Source organism: Hemiscyllium ocellatum, chromosome 6, assembly GCF_020745735.1.
Source record: "Hemiscyllium ocellatum isolate sHemOce1 chromosome 6, sHemOce1.pat.X.cur, whole genome shotgun sequence".
Lineage (NCBI taxonomy): Eukaryota > Metazoa > Chordata > Chondrichthyes > Orectolobiformes > Hemiscylliidae > Hemiscyllium > Hemiscyllium ocellatum.
Window position 1 is genome coordinate 122,126,850 of NC_083406.1, and position 17,879 is coordinate 122,144,728.

The 17,879-nt window shown below is 43.8% G+C and overlaps 1 protein-coding gene across 3 annotated transcripts in view; it reads left to right on the top strand.

The window, feature by feature from the left end:
- clpb (ClpB family mitochondrial disaggregase) overlaps positions 1–17,879 on the top strand; it is a 134,861-nt gene that overhangs the window by 73,829 nt on the left and 43,153 nt on the right. For all 3 annotated transcript variants that reach the window (XR_009644810.1, XM_060826352.1, XM_060826351.1), the window contains exon 8: positions 12,992–13,069. Coding sequence is in view for 2 of the 3 variants with exons in the window: in XM_060826352.1 (XP_060682335.1) it covers positions 12,992–13,069 (78 nt within the window). In the remaining variant the exon portion in view is untranslated. The remainder of the gene's footprint in view (positions 1–12,991; positions 13,070–17,879) is intronic.

Sequence of the window (17,879 nt, forward strand, 5' to 3'; positions counted from 1 at the left end):
GATTTATAATGTGTGAATTGGAATTGCTTCTTGGAATCTGAAGTGAGAAGACTAACAAGTGTGAATAATTAACAGAAATATATTGGACGTCTGCACCTGTATTAAATGCTATATGGTTGAATAGTTTTGAGCTGTTCGTGCAGGGTTTGTGTTGCAGGGAGCCACATTGCAAAATATTCAGTGTGCCTCAGATTTTATGGAATAGCTGGGTCAGATCTGGCCAGGGCAGAGGGATTGATGCCTCCCTCCTTGATGGCTGTAGAGTTTATGATGTGCATTTGGTTCATCTCAGCACAGGTGCCAAGAGGCATCAGCCTGATAGATTCTTGAAAGTTGTTTGTCAATCTAGCACTCCGAGGCCAGCTGCGATGAAGATATACTGTACTCCTTTTCCAATCTTGTGGCAACAATGGAATATAATGTGGATGAAAAGGGTAACTTTACTCTGTCTCTGGCCTTATCCTCTGTCCGGGAGTCCTGGGAGTGTTTCATGGAGATACTGTGGAGTGAGCGTCACTCTGTATCTAAACCCATGCTACACGAGAACAGTTTGACAAGAACAGTGTAGTGAGGACTTTTACTCTGTATCTAACCCCACTTGTAATGGGAGTGTTTGATGGGACAGTGTGCAGGAAGCTTTCTTTTCTATCTAACCCTGTGTTGTCCTTGTCCTGGCAGAGTAACATCCATTGATGCTAAATGAATACAGAGGCATCTATTGTACAATTCAGCCATTTAGTGACGGGCAGTGGGGATTGCACTGAAAGGAGCTCACCCAACAATTCTATGCATAAGCAGCGTAGGTGTGGTTTGACCTGGGCACCAGGATCGATGGATAGAATGGTCAAATAGCCATCTCCTATTCTGTCCCTTTGTCTTTCTGATAAAAATAGAACAAGCTATTTCAGAGTAATTCAATCAAATATCAAATCAGCTTAAAGAGGAAAGAAAGGTATTTTCCTGTTTTGAAATAAAAACCCTCAGGCAGGCCTGGCTAGAATAATGATTAAATAACAAGATTTACAATGTGCTGTTCTGTGGAAGACCATGCTTTCAGGTTTGAACTTGGTTGCAGGACTAATAAAGTCTTATAGCAAATACCTTTGGTGACACCATACCGGGATTATTGTGTTCAGTTTTGGTTTCCTTGTCTCACATAGGATTTACTTGCCATAGACATGCAACAAATGTTATCAGATTGAGACTAGATTTGGTGGGAGGGCCCTATGAAGAAGGACTGAGGAGTTGGTCTCAGACTCTCTTGGGTGAAGGAGAATGACAGGTGATTTTGTGGAATCTTTTTTTAAAAAATTGTTTCCATTCATTAATGGGCTCTGGGTCACTGTCAGACGCTAATGCCGACTTGCCCTTGAGAAGTTGATGGTGAGCTGGTTGAACTGTTGCACTCCTTGGGATGTTGGGAATTCCATAAACATTAGGGATGGAGTTTTGAGGATTTTGAACCAGTGACAATGAAGGAACAGCAATGTGTTTCCAAGTAAGTGGCTTGGAGAGGAACTTGGTGTTGGTGGTGTTTGCACGTATCTGCTGCTGCTGTCCTACTGGGTGGTTCCAGATTTTGAGTGTACTGTGTGGAAAGCCTTGATAAGTTGTTCTGGTATGCCTTGTAGACACTGCTGAAGGCAGTTCATGTTGAAGCTTGTGGATAGCGAGTCAACCAAGCAGCTGCTTTGTCCTGGATGGCAGTGAATTTTGATCATTATTGGCGCTGCAGTCATCCAGGCAAACGAAGAATATGCCGTCAAACTGCTAAATTGTGCCTTTTAAATGGTGAACAGAAATGAGAAGACAGGAGGTGAAGAGCTGACTTCCTAGCTTCTAACTTGTTCTTTTAGCCACTATTTACATGGCTAGTCCAGTTCAGTTTTTGGCAATGATCACCTCAAGGGTGTTGATGGTGGGGGACTTGGCAATGGTAATGCCCATGGATGGTGGATTCATTGATAGTAATCCCATTGAATGCCAAAGCACAATGGTTAGATTCTCTCTTGTTGGAGATGGTCATTGCCTGGTACTTGTGTAGTGATGTCACTTGCCACTTACCAGCACAAGACTGGATGTTGTGCAGTCTTCATGCATTTCAACTCCGACTGCTTCAGCAACTGAGGATTCATGAATGATGCTGAATGTTGTGCTATCATAAGCAAACATCCTACTTTAAAGCAATGTTGACCCTGATTTCTCCAGCTGCTGCATGAATTTCTGAGGTGTTTGTACCGGACATGAATGTGCTGACACATTAATCTGCATGCACAGACCTCCAGAATGTACAGCTTAGAGACAACGTTGCTTATGATCTCATGATGGACGGAAGGTCATTGATGAAGTAACTGAAGATGGTTGGGCCTGGGACACTACCTTGCAGAGATGTTGTGAATGCTTCAACAACCACTATTATCTTCCTATGTGCTGGGTATGACTCTTCACCCCAAATTTTCATTAACTGCAGTCTTGCTTGGGCTTCTTGATGCCATAGTCAATGAAATGCAGTCTGTATGTCAAATGCAATCACTCTGGACTCAGCCGTGGATTTCAGCTGTTTTGTCCAAGTTTGAAGCAGCGTTTTAATGGGGTTGGGCAAGGGGGCCCTTGAGGAACACAAATTAAATGTCACTGGATTGTTGAGTCATTTGCAAGTACTGTTTGATAGCATTGTTGACATCCCCTTTTGCCACCCTATTGATGATTGAGAGCAGACTGATGGGGCAGTAATTGGCTAGGTGGTATTTGTCCTGTTTTTTGTGCACAGGACATACTTGAGCAACCTTCCATACTCTCAGGTAAACATCAGTGTTGCAGTTGACTGGAACAGCTTGATCAGGAACTTGGCTAATTCTGCTATTTCTCAGCTAATTCCGGAGTCTTCAGTACTATTATTAAACCAAGGTTCACCTGTTGAGGACAGAGAGGAAGAGAAATATTTTTTTCCCTAGAGTATGTTTAATCTGGAATTCTGATCTCCAGTGAGCAGTGCAGGCTGAGCTAATGAATGTATTCAAGGCTAAACTAGATAGATTTTTGAATGATAAGTGGCTCAATCAAGACAGTAGAACGAGACACAAGTGGGAGAGTGAGGGAACGGAGGTGATTTTGGGACAGTGCAGACAAATATAGCAGAGTACACGCAAAGTAATTAAACAGTTCTTAGATCTATGAAGGGTTGGATCGGCTGGGACTTTTTACACTGGAGTGTAGGAGATTGAGAGGCGAGCTTATAGAGGCTTATGAAATCATGAGGGATGTAGAGTTAATGGTAGATGTCTTTTCCCTCGGATGGGGGATTTCAAGACTTGGGGGCACATTTTTAAGGTGAGAGAAGAGAGAGTTAAAAAAGACATGAGGGGCAAATTGTTCACACACAGGATGGTTCATGTGTGGAATGAACTTCCTGAGGAGGTGGGGAGATGTCGGCACAATTACAACATTTGGATAAGTTCATGAATAGGGAGAGGTTTGGGGGGATATGGGTTAGGAGCAGGCAGGTGGGACTGGTTTGGGATTATGTTCAGCATGGACTGGTTGGACCGAAGGGTCTGTTTCCATACTGGATGACTCTGTGACTCGATGTAAATGCATACCTTGTAAAGGAAGGGGCTTGTTAAGTGAATCCTGTTTGGTAGAAGTGTTAAAAGAAAACAGTTTGAGTCTGTGCGTAATCTCCAGCCGTTTCTTCAGCTGTATGGTCTGAAAACTGTCAGGTGAACTGTCTCCAAAACGCTGTGGAAATCAAAGGTTGGGGCTGGGAGGTGGTAGAGAGAGGAGAAAGAGGGCCTGGATGACAGCTATATTAGAAACAACAGCCGAGCGATCCGTCAGTGGATGCTGCTCTGCAACTCTCCCGTGGCACCCATTAGGCCAGACAATGATGGAATTGTATTCCCTGCAGCTTGACTGAGGGCCATCGGCAACTGGAGTTCCAGGGCAGTATGAGTAAGAACCCTGATAGCTCCTGCTGCTGGAGCTGCGAACTGCATTGAGGCTGCAGTTGTCCCTCAGCACCCATCATCATCAATACTGCAGTCCCCTTGCCATGTCAACTGAATGAGTGTAAATCACGTCAAACTGGAGCCTGTGTCCCAGCAATTTTAACATTCTCAAATCGCCCTGAAGCATGGTGTTTTTGGAAAATAAAGACAAGTGTTCTGCTGCATTTCAATCAATTCTTCATTCTGGTTTTGCCAAGAAGTTTCAACTGCTTCCTCCCACCCCCCCACTACCCCAGCCACCACCGCTACTCACTCTCTTTTCTTCCCACTGTTGCTGGCTCATTGAGATTTATAGTTACCAGGCCTTCACCCTCTGTCACTATCTCTCTCTCTCGCGCTCTCTCTCTCTTCTCTCTCTCTCTTTTTCTCACTCACTCTGGCACCTTGTTTATACTTGGGAACCTGTGAAACCAATTCAGTATCAAAGCATTGCTTCCCAGTACTTTACCACAACTCTTCCACTCAACCAGAATTGAACCTCGGAATCCCAGGCAGATTTTCCCAGTACCACTGTTGTGGGAATGCAGCAGTGTAGTAGGATCTGTACGTCAGAAACTTAAGTTGATTCACACACAGACTGAGTCAGGCTATATGGGCAGAGTGAGTAAAACTTACCTCACCTTCTGAAACATCATTCAATACTTGAAACCATTATATCCACTTGAGAGACTAAATAATATTTTAATTCGGTCAGAAGTATACACTTTGCTTGGTGCAGCTCTCTTCAGTATTGACCCTGTGACAGTGCGGCACTCCCTCAGTACTGACCCTCCAACAGTGCGGCACTCCCTCAGTACTGACCCTCCAACAGTGCGGCACTCCTTCAGTACTGACCCTCCAACAGTGCGGCACTCCTTCAGTACTGACCCTCCAACAGTGCGGCACTCCCTCAGCATTGACCCTCCAACAGTGTGGCACTCCCTCAGTTCTGACCTTCCAACAGTGCAGCGCTCCCTCAGCGATGACCCTCCAACAGTGCATCATCTGCATATAAACCAACATTTTCCCAACTACCATCAGTTCTGAGGAAGGGTCAGTGCCCCAAAATGTTAACTCTGATTTCTCTCCACAGATGCTGCCAGACCTGCTGAGATTTTCCAGCAATTTCTATTTTTGTTTCTGATAGTGTAGCTCTCCTTCAGTACAGACCCTCCAACAGAGCAGCACTTTATCATTTCTGACCTTTAATAATTCAGTGATAACTCAGTATTGAAGCAGAGTGTTAGGCCAGTTTGTGTTCAAGTCTGTGGGTGGGGCTCACAACTTCCTGATTCAGAGGCAAGACCAATACCCAGTAAGCCACTACCAATGCTGGTAGATTCACATACAATGCTCACCTCATTGCACCAACATCATCTTTCACTGTTTGACTGATAGTAATCTAAATTTAATGATTACCCTTGGAACTGGGCCCCAGGAAGAGGCACTTTGAGACTTTAAACTTTTGAATAGATTCAGTAGTGTGGCCCCAAACAAATATTATTTCTGTGCAGCAGTCCAGAACTGGAGATTAAAAATAAGCTCATTGCTAATAAACATTTTTCCCTCATCTATTCTATCAGACCCCCACATAGTGAACCTTTACTAACTATGTAGATGAGGTGTTGAATTTGCCTGCAACATGGTGTTTTATCTGATGCGGCCCAACTTAGGTTTCTCCCTTAACATAAGAAACTGGAGGTGTATATTGTGGTACTGAAATCCAACAGATGTTTATTACAACTAACCATTCTGTGCAAACATTACACTCCTATCTAAATCATATCTAAATGTCTGGGCTAATACTACGCTCATAATTTACAATATAGGAGCATGCTTCCAGCATAGTGTATGCTTCAAGTGATCTAAAGTAAGGTGTAGTATGAGATCTTTCTCCTCTCAAATGGCATGCTGTGATGCAGTATTAATATCATGAGTCGGAATGAATGTGAGGAAAGTCAGAAGTCACATGACACCAGGTTATAGTCTAGGAGAAAATGAGGACTGCAGATGGTGGAGATCAATCGAGAGTGTGGTGCTGGGAAAGTACACCAGGTCAGGCAGCATTCGAGGAGGAGAATCAGCAGCATCCGAGGAGCAGGAGACTCCTCAGATGCTGCCTAACCTGCTGTGTTTTTCCAACGCTACGCTCTTGACCAGGTTATGGTCTGATGGGTTTATTTGAAATCACAAACTTTTGGATCACTGCTCCTTTGTCACATGAAGTCCTGATGAAGGAGCAGCGCTCTGAAAACTTGTGATCTCAAATAAACCTGTTAGACTGTAACCTGGTGTCGGGTGACTTCTGACCTTGTCTGCCCCAGTCCAACATAGACACCTCCACATCATGATTGTGAGGTGTAAGGCAACAGTACACTTCCCATCCCTCAAGTCTCTCCACATCAATATGAGATACTCTATTAAATCCAATCAGGACTTCCGGAGAAGCTTACTACCCAGAGACTGAGGGAGAATGTTGGACTCATTGCCACAGAGAGTGGTTGAGGACAGCAGCTGATGCATTTCAGGGAAAGCTCCATCAACAAAAGAGAAAAAAATAGAAAAATAGGTTTTGATGGAATATGGTGGGAGGGATGTTGTGTGGAATGATACAAGCATGAAAACTGGTGCTGGATTAGGCCACTCTGCCCCTTTCTCCCTCCCTTTTATTCAAGGTGATCTGACTGTGGCTTTAGCTCAATTTTTCTGTCTTTTCTCCAACCCCTTGGATTCTGATAGCAGTACAGTATCTGTCTAAGTCTGCTTTAAAACATTCAATGACCCTACCTCCACTACTCTGTGGGGAAGAGAATTTCTTAAACTAACAACTGAAAGAGAAATAATTTCTCCTGATCTCTGTCCTGGGGCTGAGTGGCCTCTTTCTCTGTTGTGTAATTCTGTGTAAAATGTTAAAGGAATGTTTAAGTCCATCTGTTCTCTCCAATTTAAGTCACTCACATTCTGACAGAAAGGACTGGAGAAAGAAACACCACCCCACCCCTGTGTTTACCTCCAACAACAAATTGGTTCAGTAACAATGAAGGAGCCTGGTCACATTCTACTTAATAAGATTTTGACTGGAGCACATGACAGACGAGGTCTGCCTGAAGTGACATGGATTAAACCCCCAGTGAACAAATCCCCCTGTCCCAGTTTTTCTCTCTCTTGTCCAGCGACACCAGGCAACACATGCCTTTTCTTTTGTCTGTCTTTTATTCTATTTGTAGGCCCCTCCATCAATCACTGTCTTTCTGTTTCTCCCCCCACAAAAACCAGCTGTAAATGGTTCAAACTAACAGGCCTGTGTTAATTGGCTAAAACTTGATGAATGGGCCGGGCACGAATCTGACACAGGTGGTGTCTGCTCACATTTATTGGGCAGGTTTCTGGAGAGGCTGTAGGAACCTAATCAAATTTGGGGGGAAATTTGCTTTCTGCCTTAAGCAGGCCATATCGACCATTTAAAGACACAGCTGCCTCTTTGTTTGCACATGACTTGACTACACAGCACTCTTTTTCTGTCTCTCTATCCCTCTATTGACCATCAAGATGTATTGAGACATGACACTTATTATTGCCATTTTGCTCAGGGATGCCAGTTCTGAAGATGTGAGGGGAAGAACATAAATGCCAAGTAGACCAATCAGTCAAAATGTTTCTTTGCTCTGGATTTTACAGAACTGTCCATAGACATATTCCAGTGAACAATAGCAGCAGTGTATGTTATTACAAGATGCATTGTAGCACTGCATCAACACTCCTTAGACAGTACTTTCAAAAATCATGACTTCTAACATGTAGAAGGACAAGGGCAGCAGGTATATGAAAACACCAACACCTGCAAGTTCCACTTCAAGCCATTCACCATCCGCACTTGGATATACATCACTGTTCCTTCAGTATTGCTGGGTCATAATCTTGAAACTCCATTCCTAACAGCATTGTGGGTCTAACCTCAGCACATGGACTGCAGTAGGATGGATGCTGAGAGGCTGTTTGACCTGTCTAGAGTGTTTTGAATTAAGGATATAGTCTCAGGCTGAGGGGGTAATCATTTAGGACTGATCTGGAGGGGAATCCTATCTCTCAAAAGGGCAGTAAATCCTTGAAAGAGTGTAGATACTCGGTTGGTGAGTTTTTCAAATCAAAGATCAATGGGTTTTTGGCCTTGGCAAAAATCAAGGAATATGGAGAATGGAGGGGGAAGTCCTCCCAGACTAGTTGAACAAACACCAATGTAAACAGCACTTATAATGAGTGCCAGGTAACTCGCTTTTACAAAGTCCAGTAATCCTTTCCACAATTTTTGGTTTTTATAGAGGTCATTTTCCCATCTCAGTCTACAATCAAAAAATAGTCATTACTCTGTCCCATCTTCCTTCCTTCTGTCGGTTCCTCCACCTTACATGCCTCTGAAATACCTGTCTAATTCCAATTATCATCTGCAGCAAGCTCCCAAATCTTAATTGATCCGTCAAGGTGGTAGAGTGTTGTTTTTCGGACTGGAGGCCTGTGACCAGCAGTGTGCTGCAAGGATCAGTACTGTGTCCACTGCTGTTTATTATTTATAAAAATGATTTGGATGTGAATATAGGGGAAATGTTTAGTAAATTTGCAGATGACACCAAAATAGGTGGTGTTATGAACAATGAAGAAGGTTACCTCAGAATGTAGCAAGACCTTGATCAGATGGGCCAAAGGGCTGAGGAGTGGCAGATGACATTTAATTCAGATAAATGTGAAGTATTGCATTTTGGTAAGACAAATTAGGGCAGGACTTGTACAGTTAATGGGAGTGTTGCTGAACAAAGAGACCCAGAGGTGCATAGTTCCTTGAAAGTAGAGTGATAGTTAGACAGGCTAGTGAAGAAGGCATTTGGCATATTTACTTTCATTGGTCAGTGTACTGAGTATAGGAGTTGGGAGGTCACATTGCGCTGTACAGGACATTGATTAGGCTCCCTATAGAGTACTGTGCAAAATTCTGCTTTCCCTGATATAGGAACAATGTTGTTAAACTTATGAGAATGCAGAAAAAATTTATAAGGATGTTGCTGGAATTAAAGGTTTGAGTTACAAGGAGAGGCTGAATAGGCTGGGGATATTTTCCACGGAGCATGGAGGCTGAGGGTGACTTTATCGAGGTTTATAAAATCATGATGGGAATGGTAAGAGTGACTAACCAAGATCTTTTTCCAAGGGTAGGGGAGCCAAAACTAGACGGTGTAGGGTTAAGGTGAGAGGGGAAAGATTTAAAAAGGACCTGAGAGGCAAACCGATGGGTGGTGTGTTTTTGGACTGAGCTGCCAGAGGGAGTGATGGAGGCTGATTAGATTAGATTAGATTTACAGTGTGGAAACAGGCCCTTCGGCCCAACAAGTCCACACCGACCCGCCGAAGCGCAACCCACTCATACCCCTACATTTACCCCTTACCTAACACTACGGGCAATTTAGCATGGCCAATTCACCTGACCCGCACATCTTTGGACTGTGGGAGGAAACCGGAGCACCCGGAGGAACCCACGCAGACACTGGGAGAACGTGCAAACTCCACACAGTCTGTCGCCTGAGTCGGGAATTGAACCCAGGTCTCAGGCGCTGTGAGGCAACAATGCTAACCACTGTGCCACCGTGCCGCCCACAACTGCTGGTACAGTTACAGCATTGAAAAGGCACCTGGATGGGTTTATGAATGGGAAAGGTTAGGAGGGATTTGGTCCAAATGCTGGCAAATGAAACTAGATCAGTTTAGGATATCTGGTTAGTGCGGGTGAGTTGGACCGAAGGGTCTGTTTCCGTGCTATATAACTCTGTGACTCTGATCAGTGGCTGTGCCTGCATCGGCCTGGGCCCCAAGCTCTGGCATTCCCTCCTTAAACCTCTCCCTTCTTCTTTAAGATGCTCCTTAACGTAGGTCTACAGGTCTTTCCAAAGTGACGATTGGGATCCTAATGAGCTGAGAATCTGGGATCTCAAGCTGTGGCTCTCTTTCTGTATTACAACAACTATGATCCAGCTGTAATAGGCCCCCGTTCTCGCAGCTTCTCTCCCCCCTCGCACCTTGATCTCTCTGAGGGACCACAGTCATTTTCTGACCTCGAAATGGAGTCACAGTGGGGGGGGGGGGAAGAGTTTGGGAAGGACTGCCTTAAAACCTGCTTCTTTGACCAAGCTTTTCATGATCTGTTATAATATCTTCTCTGTTTCAGCATCAAACTCGTTTAATAATCACTGTGGTGAAGTTTCTTGGGGCATTTTTCTACGTTAAAGATGCAGTGTAAATACAAATTTTTCTTTGTTGTATAATTCTGACAGTTATAGCTCCAGACACTTTAGGATGGAAATTAACTGCAGGCTCATGTTGAATGGGGTGAGGTAGCAAAACTGGAAAGCCTGTGGTCCAGGGAGGGAGGGAGGAGTGGGAATGGAGAAAGGGAAGGGTACAGGAGAGTTGTGCTGAAGATAGCCTCTTAAAGATTGATCGAGCTGCTAGGATTTCACTCGTCATGCCAGCACTCCCTGATTCCTTTCTACAGTAACAGTGATAGAGAGCAGAAAGACAATTCAGAATGAATTGCTACATTACTGGTGCAATAAGGAGAGGCAAAAGCCAATTTCTGCTGCCTTGCTTTTGGTGACTGTTTTCCCCCCCCCACAAGCCCTCCCCCTAATCCCTGTATTGATCTTAGTAAAGTAATACATTGTATTTATGAGAATCAATATCTAGCTAACTTCACACTCTGAAACCTTTCATCAGACCCCAGGAGAAGGCTAATAAAGTAAAATATGTCTTAGTGGTCCCAGCAATGGAGTGACCTCCTGCTACCTACTCCTGCCTGACACCTCGGAGCTGACACCTTTCCAGTCGGGGGTTATCACCTGAGGAATAAGCCATGGTTCAGTAAATAACATTCTCCACCCTCAGTCAGAGTGGTGTAAGTGCAAGTCTCCAAACTAAAACATCAGACTACTCACAACCTCAGTGCCAGTTATGAGGGAGTGCTGCAATGTCTGAAGTGTCATTTTTCTAATGGGACCTTAATCAAAGGCCACCTCTGTGCCAAAGCTGAACAGGCCTCCACAGACATTGAAAATCCACAGTTTGTCGGTGACTGCAGTGTCATTGTCCACTCTGCTCTACATTTGCAAAGCTCTCTCAAACTCTTCAATTCTGTATACTAGAGATGAATTTGTCTTTGACCGTTCCCCCAACAAAATTTAAATCCGCTCGGAGTTGGTAAGCCAAATATTTTCCCTTTTAAATATGTTGAAGGAGAGATTCGGGAATATATTGAACACTTCTCAGATCTTGATCTCAATATTAAACAAACTACAACAGCAAATGTTTGACAACAAAAGACCACTTCAAGTCAAGAGATGTCCTCGTGTACAGCAGACACATCACACACCACACACTCTTGTGCTGCTAGACTATGTATCAACAACACAGATGAGCATTAGAAAAATTTCATCTGCAGTGTTATCACTACATTCTTTGAATTCACAGTAGGGCAACCAAACAAATTCTAATGCATTTGTAGCTATCTACACAAGCATTAAGACAAAATATTTCAAAGTCAAATTCAATGGACTGGTCACTTTGAGGATCGCTGAAAGGTATCATCAGACCAGATCTTATTTTCTCAACTCTCAGCACTGACCCTCGGACAGTCCGGCGCTCCCTCAGCACTGACCCTCGGACAGTCCGGCGCTCCCTCAGCACTGACCCTCGGACAGTCCGGCGCTCCCTCAGCACTGACCCTCCGACAGTCCGGCGCTCCCTCAGCACTGACCCGCCGACAGTACGGCATTCCCTCAGCACTGATCTTGTGACAATGTGGCATTCCCTCAGCACTGACCCTCCGACAGTATGGCATTCCCTCAGCACTGATCCCCTGACGGTGCGGCACTCCCTCAGCATTGACCCTCTGACAGTGAGGCGCTCCCTCAGCACTGATCTCCTGACAGTACAGCACTCCCTCAGTACTGCACTGATTGTATCATTTTGGGTGAAATGGTGAGGTGTCTGGCGTGACTTGAGCCCATTTCATTTTAACTGAGGGTCAAAGCGCTGTCCCCTGAGCCATGACAACACCTGTAGCTACAGGAATAAGTGAGAATGGAGGTGAGGAGCTGGGAAGCTCCTTTATTCACAACCCTGAGTATAAATTATTTCTTCAGTGGCTTCTTCACCTATCCTGATGTAGTGAGGGGTGTGGGGGGTAATAGATGACTCCCCTTCCTCACTGGTCATGAGGCTGCATGTTTACTATTACAAACAAAAATCTTACAAATCATCCTGACAGGCAATGAAAAGGCAAGTGAGTAAGAAGAGGATTCTATTCTCTGGTACATTTGCAAAGATTAAAGACTGACATTTATTTATCATAGTAATCCAATCAGGTTCCTATTATTCAACCATTTCAAGTTTTCCAAAATCCGATTTAGTGCGCCCAGCCAGTCAGGGTGGAACAGAGTCACCCTGAGTCTGTGTGTTTGTCCTTCTCATCCACTAAACACAGAAGGAAAATGTCAAGAGATTTTTTTTTTGTAGTTATTAATCTCTGCATTAGAAGGTTGCGGCCAGTGGCTTTCTGCTTCGCGTACGTGTGCGCCCTCTCCCCACCCCACCTCACCCCTCCCCATCGCGCCAACCACCACCCTGCGCTCGCTTTCGATCGCGTCGTCTTGGCAACACTGAGTGCGTGTCTCGGCAGACACCATGCTGTTTATCCGCATAACTGTGAGGGCAGGCTCACGAGATCCATACAAACTCAATTTAGCTCCTCCTGGGCACTGCTCCTTAATGAAATCTCTGATGGACTAATGGTTGCTGGTGCCTTTTGCGTGGGATGAAGACGGTATAACATCGTGTATACTTAGTGATAATTGTAGGGAGTGGTGGTGGGGGGGGAGCAGGCTGTACGCTGGAAGAAGGATCGATTTTATATATGATTTCTTTCCTCTCTCATTCGCTCTTTACTTTTCTTTTTCTAAATGCAGCCATCCGAAGAAAGGAGAATGGTTGGGCAGATGAAGAGCACCCGTTAGTCTTCCTCTTCCTTGGATCGTCTGGAATTGGTAATTGTTAAATTGAATGACACTGAAACCATTTGCTGACTGGTGGAGAAAGCTCTGCTGATTAGTACCCAGCAACTACAACACAAAAAGACAGATAAACGAGACGTGTTTAACCCCTTCATCACTACATACGTACTTCAGATGCAGAGCAAACGTTTCCACTTCCTTTATTTTTTCTTGAGATGAAAGACAAGTATTTGTGCCCATCCCTCCTGGCCCTTGGAGGAGAGCCTTGCCTAGCCATTTCAGAGGGCTATTGAGAGTCAACCAAATTGCAGGCAGAGGTCAATCACAAGGGGCCCATGAATGACACAGCACTAGTTCAGAAAGAGGCCATTTGGCCCACAGTGCCTGAGCAGGCAGTTTGAGTGAAGAACATCAGAACTAGGAGCAGGAGTTGGCCATCTGGCCCTCCGCCATTTGCTAAGATCATGGCTGATCGTTTCGTGGACTCAGTTCCACTTACACACCCTCTCACCATATCCCCTAATTCCTTTGCTGTTCAAAAATATCTTAGCTTCAAAAACATTTACTATAAAAACCCATTGGAATCCCATTAGTTCTCACCCCATTTCCTTGTGAAATTTTCCTTAACAAATATTTATCCAATTCTACTTTGAAAATATTGCATCTGCTACCCACGTTCTCTTGCACAGACATTACAATTCAAACATTACAATTTTTTTTAATATTCATGAGATGCGAGTGTCACAGGCTGGGCCAACATTTATTGGCTATTCCTAATTGTCGATGAGAAACCGGTGGTGAGCCACCACCTTCGACTGTGCAGTCTATGTGCTGTAGGGATACCCACAATGCAATTTTCTTTAAAGAAAACAGTATAAGATAAAATTCTTCACCTATACCTTCCTTTATTTTGCTAATTATCTTCAATCTGTATTCTCTGGTTCATGTCAACAGAAACTCTTTCCCCCCATTTGGTCTATTAAAACCCTTCCTGGCTTTGGATACCTTGACCAATTTTCTCCTGTACCTTCCCAGCTTCTCTAGTCATCCTACAGCAACATAATACTAATCCTGATAAATCCAGTCTGACAATTGAGAGAAATCTCTTGACCAAGAGAGTGGACTGCATGTGCACATTGCTGCAATAGGAAATAGTTGAGGTGAATACCTGCGGTGCATTTGATGGGAAGGTAGACAAGAGAATGGAAGGAGAGATGAGGGAGGTGAGATGAAGTAAACTGGGAGGAAGTCATGTTGGACATAAATAACATGTGGACTAAATTTCTAGGATGAAGAAGAGAAAATATGTTCCTTCTTTAAGAGTGAGGGGATGTCACTGTCAGGACAGATATTGTGCAGGAAATTCAGCAATGTCAACCTGAATCACTACATCAATTGAAGATGCTCAGAGAAGTTGTGCTACACTATTGGCCTCTCCATGTTCATTCTACTAACCAATTGGCACTAACTATTTATTCCTTCTAAAGATATTGATATTTCTCTACTAATTTCGGCTGGGAGTATAGAATGGGACCAGTGTGGAGGAAGCTTTATTCTGTATCTAACCCCATGCTGTCCCTGTCCAAGGAGTGTTTGTTGGGGGACAGTGTGGAGGGAGCTTTACTCGGTATCTAACCACAGGCTGTCCCTGTCTTGGGAGTGTTTGATGATTCACAGTGTGGAGGAATCTTTATTCTGTATCTAACCACAGGCTGTCATGGCCTGGGAGTGTTTGATGAGAATTGTCCTGTCTGCTTGAATTAAAGTCTTCCAAAGGACCATCATGTTCCTGACATAGGAACTGAGATTGGTGAGGAATGCGTCATCAGAGATTGACCTCTGAACATTTCCAGCAATTTGTGTTTTTAAAAAGGCTTCCTCATACTATCAGTAGACAGGTATGATCCAGACCATTCAGCCTTTTCTGTCTTTATTGATTCTTTGAAAGAGCTGTCCAGATTACTCCCAAACTTCACTCATTCTCTATAACCTTGAATATTGTCTGTTTATAAATATATACATATTTTCATAATAATCTGAAGTGTTACTACAATAAAAAAAAGTTTTTTGGATTTGATTTTTAAAAATTATTTTTACTTCAAATCTGATAGCCCCATCCATTCCCCTTCACTTGTCCTTGTGTGCTTGAGCAGTTAGCTCATTAGTGACATCCCTGGTCATTCAGCTAAATGCAACTATTGACTCCCACAAAGCACGATCAGATTGAAGTTAACCCCAGACCACATGAGACATTAGGACAGGTGATTAAGTGGAGGTTTTAAGGAACCTCTTAAAGGGGTATCGGTGGAGAAAGCCGTTAATAAAGCATACTGTGCTCTCTGCTTTACTGAGAGGTGTATGGAACACAAGAACTTGTATACGGCACTTATTAGACTTTGGAGAGGAGAAGGCTGAGAGATCTCATAGAAGTTTTCAAAATCATGAGGGAACTGGATAGTGTAGATGTGGAGTAACTATTCCTGCTCATAAAAGGAACAAGAACACGAGGGACACAGATTTAAAGTGATTTGCAAAAGAAGCAGCAACGATGCAAGAAAGAAACGTTTTCACACCTGAGAGTATTTAGGGTATTGGACTGACTGGACATGTGGTGGAGACAATCGTGGCATTCAAGAGGGCATTGAATAATTATTTAACTGGAAACAGGGATATGAGGGGAAAAGGCAGGAGAATGGCTCTTAGTCATTTTGCTCATTTGGAGAGCCAGCATAGACGTGATGGGCCAAATGGCCTCCTTCTGTGCCATGTCAGTTTCTTTGATACGAATTAAAAATCTAACATGATGTTAGATCGAGAGTCCATATAGGTCAGTAAGTAGTGGGGATAGAGAATCTGCCTTCTAGCTTCTGTTGATTCTAGACTGGGGCTGTGGGAGTGTTAATGAATTAAATTTTTAGCTTCTCACCATCGTGTGTGGGCTGTGTTTAAATCAACATTGAACATTACAGTGTAGTACAGGCCCTTCGGCCCTTGATGTTGCACCAACCTGTTAAACCAATCTGAAGCCCATCTAACCTACACTATTTCATTATCATCCACATATTTATTCAAAGATCTTTTAAATGACCTTAAAGCTGTCAAGTCTACTACTGTTGCAGGCAGGGCATTCCACGCCCTTACTACTCTGACTAAAGAATTTACCTCTGACATCTGTCCTGTATCTATTACCCCTCAATTTAAAGCTATGTCCCCTCGTGCTAGCCAACACCATCCATGGAAAAAGGCTCTCATTGTCCACCCTATCTAACCCTCTGATTATCTTGTATGTCTCTGTTAACCTTCTTCTCTCTGATGAAAACAGCCTCAAATTCCCTCAGCCTTTCCTCATAAGACCTTCCCTCCAAACCAGGCAACATTCTGGTAAATCTCCTCTGCACCCTTTCCAAAGCTTCCACAGCCTTCCTATAATGCGGCGACCAGAACTATACGCAATACTCCAAGTGCGGCCACACCAGAGTTTTGTACAGCTGCAACATGGCCTCATGGCTGTGAAACTCAGTCCCTCTACCAATAAAAGCTAACACACTACCCCTTCTTAACAACCCTATCAACCTGGGTGGCAACTTTCAGGGATCTATGTACATGGACACAGAGGTCTGTCTCTGCTCAGCTGCACTACCAAGAATCTTGCCATTAACCCAGTACTCTGCATTCCTGTTACTCCTTCCAAAGTGAATCACCTCACGCTTTTCTGCATTAAACTCCATTTGCAACCTCTCAGCTCTGCAGCTTATCTATGTCCCTCTGTAACCTGCAACATCCTTCCACACTATCGGCAATTCCACTGACTTTAGTGTCATCCGCAAATTTACGAACCCAATCTTCTATGCCTTCATCCAAGTCATTTATAAAAATAACCAACAGCAGTGGACCCAAAACAGATCCTTGCAGTGGTTAGGAACATGGGACTGGGATATCATAGCAATTACAGAAACATGGTTCAGGGATGGACAGGACTAGCAGCTTAACGGTCCAGGATACAAATGCTACAGGAAGGACAGAAAGGGAAGTGGGGTGGGGGGGAGGGGGGGGAAGAGAGTGGCATTTTTGATAAGGATTGGTATTACAGCTGTACTGAGGGACGATATTCCCGGAAATACATCCAACGAGGTTATTTGGGTGGAACTGAGAAATAAGAAAGGGATGATCACCTTATTGGGATTATATTATAGACTCCCTAATAGTCAGTGGGAAATTGAGAAACAAATTTGTATGGAGATCTCAGTTATCTGTAAGAATAATATGGTGGTTGTGGTAGGGGATTTTAACTTTCCAAACAGACTAGGACTGTCATAGTGTTAAGGGTTTAGATGGAGGGGAATTTGTTAATGTGGACAAGAAAATTTTCTGATTCAGTATGTGGATGTACCGACTAGAGAAGGTGCAAAACTTGACCTACTCTTGGGAAATAAGGCAGGGCAGGTGATTGAGGTGTCAATGGGGAACACTTTGGGGCCAGCGACCATAATTCTATTAATTTTAAAATAATGATGGAAAAGGATAGACCAGATCTAAAAGGTGAAGTTCTAAATTGGAGAAAGGTCAATTTTGATAGTATTAGGCAAGAACTTCCAAAAGCTGATGGGAGGCAGATGTTCGCAGATAAAGGGACGGCTGGAAAATGGGAAGCCTTCAGAAATGAGATAACGAGAGCCAAGAGACAGTATATTCCTGTCAGGGTGAAAGGAAAGGCTGGTAGATATAGGGAATGCTGGATGACTGGAGAAATTGTGAGTCTGGTCAAGACAAAGAAGGAATCTTTTATGTCAGGTATAGACAAGATGGATCGAGTGAATCCTTAGAAGAGTGTAAAGGCAGTAGG